The sequence below is a fragment of the Echinops telfairi genome, unplaced genomic scaffold (genome assembly GCF_000313985.2).
Source record: "Echinops telfairi isolate 266 unplaced genomic scaffold, ASM31398v2 ScPeMD7_17;HRSCAF=63, whole genome shotgun sequence".
NCBI classification, from domain to species: domain Eukaryota; kingdom Metazoa; phylum Chordata; class Mammalia; order Afrosoricida; family Tenrecidae; genus Echinops; species Echinops telfairi.
The window spans coordinates 3,777,636-3,787,988 of NW_022103914.1; the positions used below are offsets into that span (position 1 = coordinate 3,777,636).

Sequence of the window (10,353 nt, forward strand, 5' to 3'; positions counted from 1 at the left end):
CCCTTCACATGCGTCTCTGCTCAGATCCTGCCCGAGGACAACGGGAGAGAGGCAGAGAGCGAGGCGGCTGGGGAAAACCTTGGCAGGAAATGATGCTCCGAACAGGTGCCCTGGGATGCAAAACATCTGCAAAGGAGCATTTTCTCTCCTAAGGCCCAGGGCTTCCAAACCTCAGAGGCAACTGTTTACTTGAACACTGAAAGAGAACGGGCCTCCTTGAAAAGCCCGGTGCTTGCGTCCCTTCAGCTCCCTCTACACAGGCCTTTGACACCTACACCGAGCTGACCTCACTGGAGGACAGGACTTCACTGGTGGGTCAAGAGCCCGTTCATTGCAAGCATGACTCTCCCAGTGCTTGCCTTGTGCCTTTAGAGAGAACAGAAAATCGCCCTGCCGCACAAAGAAAGCAGGGGCCGGGCTTCCTTCAGGCAGACCCCCTGCCTCAGACAGCTCCCTCCTCTCCAGGCCATAGGTTCAAACCCTTCTGGCTTGGCATTACACTGATTTGCTTTCTGACAGGCCATGATCAATTATTTCATTGTTACCGTAAAGCCTACGGAAGCGGGAATCTGTGTCCGTCAGACATGTGTCAGGGAAGGAAAACGCAGCTATTGTTCCCCGATGGAGAAATAATCCCAAGAAGGCAGTTTTGGTAAGTTCGGCTCTCAGAGGCCTCGCTGTATTATTTAAACGACCCCCTTCCCAAGGTACTTGGCAAAGCGAAAGGACGCGCCGAGAAAGGGCACTGGAGCCGTTTCCCTAGTCCCTGGGGAATGGTGACTCTCGCCACGCTGGAGCGGTCACCCCACCAGTAAGGTATGTGTTGAAAGTGGTCGCAAGTTAACAGGTCAGATCAGCCCCTTGGCGCTGTTACCAGGGAGGAGGAGGCCTCTGCCCAGCATGCCCAAGCCCTGTCCTACTTGAGAAGGGGCTGGAGTGAGTGACCCTGGAATTAAGGTAAGCACAGGCTTCCTTGTGCTTACTTATTCATCCGTAGGGAGGTGGTTCCCTAGACAGGGTGAAACTCATGTGAAACTACTCACTGTGGGTTAGAAAGTAAGCATAAGTAAGCTTGTGCTTACCTTGGGCACCCTGTTCCTGAATTGAAAAATAAACTATTGATTCTATAAGAAGGTGCTGCTGGGTGAGAAGACAGACAAATGTCAGCTACACCTAGAAGCATAATTTTTAACTACAGATTAGTGAGCAAGCACAAGTAAGTCCATGCTTACTTTGCTGACTGGGGAATCAGCTGCTGAGAAGGAAGTATTTCTTAGAGCACAACCAAGCTGCGGCCGATGTCCCAGGAGGAGAGCTGGAAGAGCCAATGCTGAAAGCCCTGCTCTGTTTAACTGTCCCCAATATGGCCCGGCTCGTACCTTTCTGTCTGTGTGAGAGTTTGATAAGACCTCTTTCAAGAGTGAGGCTCTGGCACGGTGCCCGGGCAAAGTAAGATGCTTGGTTGACGCAGAAACAGAATTTGGATCTATATCTGACACCAGTAAAGCCCACGGTCAACAGCATCCTCCTAGAATTTTTGGCTAGCACACTAACACTTACGCAGATGAGCAAAGCACACCTGGCCCTAGAATCAATTCATCTCTAAAACTCATTCCAGTGGAAAACGTCAATGTTCTGAACATCAAATTCTGGACTCAGATAGCAGTTGAGAAGATGCTGGTTGGAGTTTCATTCTCATCTCTTCTTTTTTCTCCTTAATTTTTGGACAAAACATAGGCAAAGAAAGAAAGAGGGGCCCTACATAATCTGTTCAGTGAAGTCTCAAATCTGGGAGGAAAAGGAGGGGCAGCCTCCTCTACCCCCACAGCACACCAACTGTGGCTGTGGTGTGAGGATGATCTGGCCTTCTCAGGATGGCAGAGGTCAGGTGCTCGACTGCTAACAAAAAAGGCTGGTGGTTAGAAACCACCAGCAGCTCCATGGGAGAAAGAGGGGCCATCTGCTTCCACGAGGATTACAGTCTGGGATCCCTCCGAGGCCATTCTCCTCCGCCCTATAGGATCAGGATGAGTCGGAATGGACCCATTGCAGCAGGTTCGGTTCAGTTGGATTTCCTCTGGCTGACAACAAGGTCTGCAGTTCGAAAACACCAGCTGCTCCACAGGAGAAAGAAGAGGCTTTCTGCTCCCGTACAGACTCCTAGCTAGGGGGCAGTTGTGCTCTGTTGCATGGGACCTTGACAGCCATGAGTCTAATAGCTCTTTCTGGTGCGTGTCAACTGCATGTCTCTTGACTACAAATTTGTACATCGGAAAGAAACACCAGTGCACGGATGCAGGACTGCAAATGGGACATGGGGAAGACGCAGGCTCCACTGGCTCTCGATATCCCTCCTCTTCTGGAAAGACCTATGTTACCATTGAACTTATCTTCCACATCGGATCGATATGAACAGATCGGAGATACAGCTCATCCCGAGGAAGTTCCTGAACTTGAATAAAACCTGTTCTAGCAAACAAACAAATGAGCACCCAAACAAACAACCCTTTAGGAAACTTACCATTTTGGTGATCTCGTCTCCAACTTCATGAAGGTCTGAATGTTTCTCCAGAGTAGCATTGAGAGAGGTTTTCTTTAACTTTAACTCTGTCACAAAAGTTCTAACTGAAAATGAAAACACGACCCATTAGACCCCATGTTGGACGGACCGGCTCCATGGTGTGTTTAAAAAGCATTTGTGGACTGGCCATCCTTTCTGCAGATGCACCCCACAGGACAGTCTCTGGGGAGAGCTTTCTCTTTGAGAATGGAGCGTCCTCTCTGCCTTCTGAGTTCCCCCTCTAATGAAGTAAGCAGCTAATGGACTGGGCTGAAGGCTCAGACTGAGGAAACCTTTGGTTGAAAGATTCCAAGGGATTCCTTGTGGGTCCACATATGACAGATGCTTAATAAGCTGACAAGGAAGAAAGATAAGCCGGTCTGAAGGCGAGGGAGAGGTGGTGCTAGATACTACAACGTTTGTCCGGTCTGCCAAAGCGTCAGAGGAGTGCTCTGGCTCTTCGAAGCCCGTTGCCAAGTTTACCCTCAACTTCAAAGGGCTGCTTCAGTTTTCTTTCTCATTAGAGCCATCCCCAACCCTCTGGCTTGGAGGAAATCGCTTCCAAGTGCCAAAGATAGCATTCAAATGCCTGTGTGTTCCTCTTCCAGGCTCTTCTTCGCCCACACACCCTCTGTTCCCAAAGGCGTCAGGCGGAGCCGAGGGGCTGCAGAGAAAGATGCCCGATGGTTGGCAGTGGTCGCACACTGCAGGGGCTGCCAGACTCCACCATCCCAAGCCAGACAATGAAACCATGCACAGAGAAGATGTGGTGGGTTCAGAAAGCAAAGGAGACAGCCCCGTTTTCAAGGCCCATTTCCCTCATAAAATAACATCGTAGTTCACACCAATTTGTGCCGATTGGGCCTGAGGGAACTGGGACTTAAATATGGGCAGGCAACCAAAAAATGAATGCCGCCTGCTTTATAGCTAGCTCTTAGGTCCCTTTGTATTAAATCCTTATCTTTCCCTGTGGAGGAGGGGAAAGGCTCCCTCCCTCAAACACAAAAAGCCCGAGAAGCCGTTCTTTGACAGAAAGCTTGCATGCTGAATTAAGAAAAAGGCCCAAATGAGCCAGGGAAGACATTTAATATCTTATACTTTCTGTCTAAAGCCTTTAATCCTTACTTAACATCTTTCTGCTTGCTCTACAGTTCAGTGCAGCCAGCTGCTCAGGACTCTTTCGGAGCTGCAGGGAGCTCTTTGAAAACATTCTTGGCCAAATGAAAGCATTTCAGCATGCTCTAATTTGCATGTTCCTCTGATGTTTATGAACAAGGAAGCTAAATGCCTTGAAAAAGGAAAGAGGACTGTTAGCACAACAGAATTGCTCTCCTCCAGATCCGGACTACCTGTGGGACACTCCACACACAGGCTTCCCAAACAGCCACCCCACTCCTTGTCCGCACAGCCCATCAGGTGATACCTAGCCTCTGAGCAACACTTAGACTGCAATACCTGAACGACTGTCCTGAGACAACCTTGAAACCCTAAACCAAAAATAGTCTCTGAAGCCCTACTTAAACCGAACAATAGTTTAGCTTAATTTTGAAAGAAGTTTTAGATCAGAGTAAGTTATAACAAAGAATTGGAATTCCAGAACATTTCATTGTGCTCATGAAGAACCTGAACATAGACCACGAGGCAGATGTTTAAACAGAACAAGGGGACCCTCTGTGGTTTAAAAATCAAGGAGGATGTGCACCAAGGCTACATCTTTTCACAACACTTGTTCGATGCGAACGTCGTTGTTGTGTTCGGTACTGTCAAGTCGGTTCCAACAAAGGTCGATCCTACGCACAACTGAACAAAACACTGCCCAGTCCTCTCGTCCTCACAATTGTTCTTATGTTTGAGCCCATTGTGACAGCCACCGCGTCACTCCATCTTGTCGAGGCCTTCCTCTTTGTCACTGCCCCTCTCCTGTACGAAGCATGATGTCCTTCCCCAGGGACTGGTCTCTCCTAACAACGAGTGTCTGCAGAGGAGATCATGCAAGACGTTAGACTACATGCGGAAGAACGCAGCATCCGGATCAGAGGAAGTTTCGTTAGCAAACTGCTATACGCAGGTGGCACAATCACAGTCACCTTGCTGAAAGCAGATGGAGATAGAACACAGATAAAGATAAAGCACAGATAAAGATCAAAGACTTGAAACACAGATAAAGATCAAAGACTACAGAGTGCAGTAATGGATTGCAACTCAATATGAAGAAAAGCTGTCACAATGGGCCAGGAGACAATACCAGGATAAATGGTGAAAAGACTGGCCTTATCTAGGATTTCATGTTATTTGAAGCTACAATGAATGCTCACGTAAGCAGGAGTCAAGAAAGCAAATGATATATACCACAGTGGGCAAACCTGCTGCACAAGACCTCTTTCCATTGTCGAAGAGTAAGGCTATCATTTCAGGAACATGACCCAAGCCAGGGTATTTTCAATCACCTCCTACCCATGTGAATGTTGGGCAATAAATCAGGAAGACCACAGCAGAACCGATGCATCCGAATTAAGGTACTGACCCGGAAGACCGAATGGACTACATGGACTGCCAGAAAAACAAACAGTTCGACCTTGGGAGAAGTGAGCTTCTGTCTCACTTTGGAGATGTTATCAGAAAGGACCAGTCCCTGGAAAAGGCTATCAGGCTTGATAAAGTGCCAGGTGGTACGACCCAAAAAACGGAATTTCTTTTTCAAAACTGTGTGCTTGAATTTTTTTTGCAAAACAACTTTATCGACTTCAAAGTGATCTCCACGACACTTAATACATCTGTCAAATCGGTGATTCCATTCTTGGAAACATTTTAAAAATTCATCAGTTTGGATGGCTGATGGTACCTCCCTCAATTTTTTCTCCACCTCTTCTTCATCGTCAAATCGTTGTCCTTTCATGTCCCTCTTCATTCATGGAAACAAAAAGAAGTCCCATGGAGTGAGGTCAGGTGAGTGCGGTACGTGGGGCAAGAGAGGCAGGCTTTTTTTTGCCCCAAATTGGAACACCAAGATGGCTGCGTGAGCAAGTGCATTGTCGTGGTGGCAAAACCAGTCCCCCATCTGCCCCAAAGCAGGCCTCTTTTGATCACTCACTGCTAAGCAATCTTTTTCAGAACCTCTAAGTAGAAAGCTTGATTAATAGTCTGACCTGGTGGAACGAACTCCAAAGGCACTAGCCCCCTCACATAAAAACAAACAAACAAATTGAGCGTTGTCTTCATCTTTGATTTCATTTGATGAGCTTTTTTTTTGGGGGGGGGGCGGTGAGGTGATGATGGCGTCTTCCACTGGTGTGACTGATATTTGCTTTCAGGGCTTGATTGATAGTTGCATCATGTCTTATCACCAGGAACGACCTTGGGGAAAAAATCTGGGTCGCTTCAGAGCTGTTCTTTAAAAGCTCGTCATATTTCCTCTCAAAGATCTTTTTCTTGGTCACTCAGCACCCAAGGCACAAATTTCTCAGTGACCCTTCTCATTCCCAAATCTTCCTTTAAAGTTGGCCAACTTGAGCTCCAAGATAGGCCAGCTAACTTCCCCATCTCTTCAGTGTCATCAGTCTTCCAGCCCAAGTATACAAATGTTGTCGATATTTTCATCCGTTCAGGAAGTTCATGGACATTCAGAACAAGGTTTGAACAAGGTTCCCCACCCCACCCTTTATTTTATTTTTTTCAACCAACATGTCACCTTTTTGGAAATGAGAAAACCACTTGCACATTTGAGCTTTTCCCATAGCACTGTCCTTGTACGCTGTGTTCAACATCACAACAGTTTCTGTGGCATTTTCCCCAATCAGGAAACAAACTGTCACAGCCGCATGCTGTTCTCTTAAATCACCAACCCCCCAAACGAGGTTTTTTGAGTGAAACTGCTTTTAGGAAAAAATTCACTGTGACCAAAGAGAACCTTCCCAGGTGATGCCACTGGATGCGCTAACTCAGAGTAAGTTGCTTGATGCTCACCTAGCGGGAAAATGTGTACTATGAAACCTCTGTCCAGCAGAGCTTTTTTCCTTTTTTGGGGAGGGGGGTACTTCCCCCCTCCCATAAAGGTCAGCTAAAAAAAAAAAAAAAAGAAATGCATCTAAGGAGGTGGATGGATATGGTGGCTGCAACAATGAGTTCAAACAGGGCAACAATTGTACAATGGTGCAGGATCACACAGGGGTTCATTCTATTTTTTTATTCTAGGATTGCTGAGTGTGTTAGTCTGGGTACTTCAGGGAAACAAATCCATAGAAGCTCATGTATAAGAGAGAGTTTTATATAAAGGTTAAGTGCGCATCCAGAAAACATCCCAACCCAGTGCTGGCCAAGCCCACAAGTCCAACATTAACACATTAACCCATATATCCAACACTAATCCACAAAGTCCTCCTCTGTCTCACAAAGCAGACGCAATGACACCGACTGCAGGAGGAAAGCCGAGTCAGTGAATGTGTAAACGTCTCAGCGCTGGCAGGGGTCTCCACACAGCTGCTCCAGCACCCAGGGTTGCATCGGGGTAGGTCCATGTGGCTTCTCCTCAGGGATGTCTTGCAGGAAGTGAGCCTTGCCAGCTGAAGCAGGGAACTGGCTAAGGCAGCTGCACCCTGGTCCGACCATCAGAAAGCAAGAGACCCGAGAACTGGAAAGGCGAGGCTCACTGAGCCATTTAAACCTCTGCCCTTCAATTAACCCCACATGTGTTTATCAGCCAGGTTGGCACAATAAACTACCTACCTCACTGAGTCACTCGAACCAGCTGGTAGGCACCTGAGAACATCAAGGAGCAGCTGTGCTCTTTTAAGAGCTATGTGTGGGATAAAACTGACAACAGCAACTTAAACTTGTTCCTATTGTTCGAGGGGCAGTAAGTTTATGTTATTGGGGGAAGTACAATTTGGAAGAGGAGGCCTGTGCTGCAGAGTTTGAAGAATGTAATCCAGGTCGCTGAATTGTACTTGTAGAAACTAATGAATGGGTGCATTTTCTGCCGTGCATATGGTCAACAACAAAATATGAACATCAAAAAGCCAGAAATGTATGCATTGTCAACGTCAAGCACACAGCTCTCACGTGGATCCCAAGAGAGGCTGGCCGCAGCGAACAGGGCTTCAGCTTTCACTGTGAATATGGAGATGGAGTTCCTCCATCTTCTCCCCATCCCTTCAGGCCAACAGTACAGCAGCTGGCTTAAAGTCCAATTTTCCCTTCAAATTTAATCGCTGGTGCCCATACGGTATTGAAAATGAATTTTTAAAAAAGATCCATCTTATCTATTTTCCTAGGAGTCTATTGCTTTTAATTCTGGTCTGAGAGGTTGAAGAACAATGTGAACCGATACCACCCATCTGGAGAGCTCGCTGCCATTTCCAGAGCTTGTTCAAGTACCTATTGTATGTGATCGCCATAGTAGCCCTGTGCATAAAGCAGAACAGCCCGATTTTACAGGTGAGGAAACTGAGGCTCAGTGACCTGGGAGGGCTGGGGCCAGCAGCTGGGCACTGAGCACTGGGGACGGGAACCTTGCCACCTCGTTTCAAAATAAGATCATTTCCATCTTCTTCACTCTCGAATGAGACTAAAATTGCTGGCATGCTGCTTACTGGGTGTGGCCGGATGGAACGGTTATCCAAATTCAGCTAAGTTACTCGAATATAATGAAATCTTGATTTTGACTGACGGTTATATGTCTAGATCTTCTCTGTAAATACTATTTTGACATGATCCTTAGACTTTTCATCAACTTTCAAAATTCTAGTTATCTTAGAAAGGTCTGAGATCCCTTACACTCCACGTTACAGAACCTCCTACAATTCGTGCTCTGAAAGGGCAGGCATTTATATTCTCAAAAACTAGGTACTGAGCTAAATAGTTACCCAACCCCCTCTTTTTTTTTTCTTTTCAAAAACCCGTTACAATTTATTTACTATTTAGTACCTTTAAAGGGCATACGTGGCATCATTGTAAATTATGAAGCATAAAAATAAGACTGATTTAGGAACCGTGTGGACTTGGCTTCTAATTCTGGAACAGAATATCCCCATGGTTTCAAAACGGCTGTCTGCTCTTCAGAAATTACAATCCCTTGCCCCCATTCTCTCTGTCCAAGGTTTCTATTCCGTTTGTTATTCTCATGTTTAAAAAAGGAAAATTCATTTTCCCGAATATATAGAGTCAACATGAACTCAACGGCAGGTGCTTTTTGTCGGTCTGTGGTGTCGATCCAGCTGACTCCTGGAAACCCCACGGGCATGTGTACAGGACTTTGTAGCTCAGTGTTTCCTCCGTCTCCTCTGCTGTTTGTTTATTTATTTACTGACCATTTTTCATGTCTGAAGTGTTACTCTGTAGAATGTAAGATGATTCCCGTATGCATCACTTCACCTGCCAGTTTCCTTAACCCGCTCGGATGACGCTAGGGTTTTTCAGTCTAATTTCTTCGGCGAGTTACGTACTGAGCTTGGCAGTCTCCCAAGAGCTCTGTCCTGGACGCAGGAAAACGTCTTGTGTGTTTGTGCCACAGAAACAACTGTGGGCTGCACATGAAGTTTCTCCTCAGCTTGGTGGCAGGTCTAGCCCCTCAGCACCTTCGCCGGTCTCCATTTTCATCTGGCTTGTTTGTTTACTTTTTAACCCACAGAATGGAGATAACGCTTCAAACCCACCAGCTTCACAGAAGCGGGGACAAAACACGATGGATTAGAAGGCACAATCACAGCAGCAGCTTTGTAAGACGCACCTGTCTGTGGACATTTTACATTAAGGTCGTGTTCAGAAATGAAACGAATATGTGAAGTGGTCTGAAAATCAGGGTTTTTATCTCTTTTGTTCTCTCCCTGAAACCGGGGAAGGGGGCTGTTTTAAATTTTACTGAGATGTTAAAATAGCCTTTTGATGATTTTCCTCCCCTAACTACAGGTGGGGCAGGAAAGCATATGAGGCCAGGCACAAAGATGGCAGGTTATGAAGTCATTAAGATGCTTGGATGATATTTTTAATTACCTGGGAAAATGGATAAGACAGTTTGTACCTGGAGCATATGATTTCCACCCTGTAAAACTGGAATGCACACCACACAGGGTGAGAAAGCAAAGGTCAGGGTTCATAGGAAACGCCCCCACTTCTCTCTCTACTCCTTAGGCTTATCCACTGGACAAACAGTAATTTGAATCGGGGCGTGGGGCGGGTGGAAAGCAGTACATTTTGTAGAATGTATTGTGGTAGAAAAAAAATTCCCACATAAACCAACTCTCTTACCCAGGTTGCATATTCCTTTTTCCAACTGGTACCCAACCGGGCATCTGCAGGTGAAGGATCCCTGAGTGTTGTCGCAGGTGGCGAGGGGTGGGCAGGGGTCCAACAGGCATTCATTCACATCTGCGGGGACAGCAAACCAGAGCCAGTGGACACGATGGCGGACAGCGTGACCACACCGCAGCCCAAGGAGCACGTGGCAAGGAATGCTGGCGCCAGTGCTAGTACAGTGGAGCCAGGGGGTGATGAGGAAGCCACCACCCTGGCCTTCAGAGCCTGATTGTCCATTGAGGGATAGGCAGCCATGCAAATAACTAACGATAGAGCTATCAAGTCATGGCAACGCCAGGAGGCAGAGCAGAACTGCCCCATAGTGTTCCCCAAGGCTGTAACTCTTATTACTATTATTTTCTTTTAAAAATCATTTTACTGGGGGCTCGGACAACCCTAATCACAATCCATAACCCATCCGTTGTATCAAGCACATTTGTACATTTGTTGCCATCATCATTCTCAAAACATTTTCTTTCTACTTGAGCCCTTGGTATCAGCTC

General features: G+C 46.6%; 1 protein-coding gene across 1 annotated transcript in view; it reads right to left on the reverse strand.

Moving 5' to 3' along the window:
- HEG1 (heart development protein with EGF like domains 1) overlaps positions 1 to 10,353 on the reverse strand; it is a 63,424-nt gene that overhangs the window by 26,670 nt on the left and 26,401 nt on the right. Inside the window, exons 8-9 of the mRNA XM_045287520.1 lie at positions 9,803 to 9,922; positions 2,522 to 2,625 (exon numbers count right to left, since the gene is read on the reverse strand). Of these exons, the coding sequence (XP_045143455.1) occupies positions 2,522 to 2,625; positions 9,803 to 9,922 (224 nt within the window). The remainder of the gene's footprint in view (positions 1 to 2,521; positions 2,626 to 9,802; positions 9,923 to 10,353) is intronic.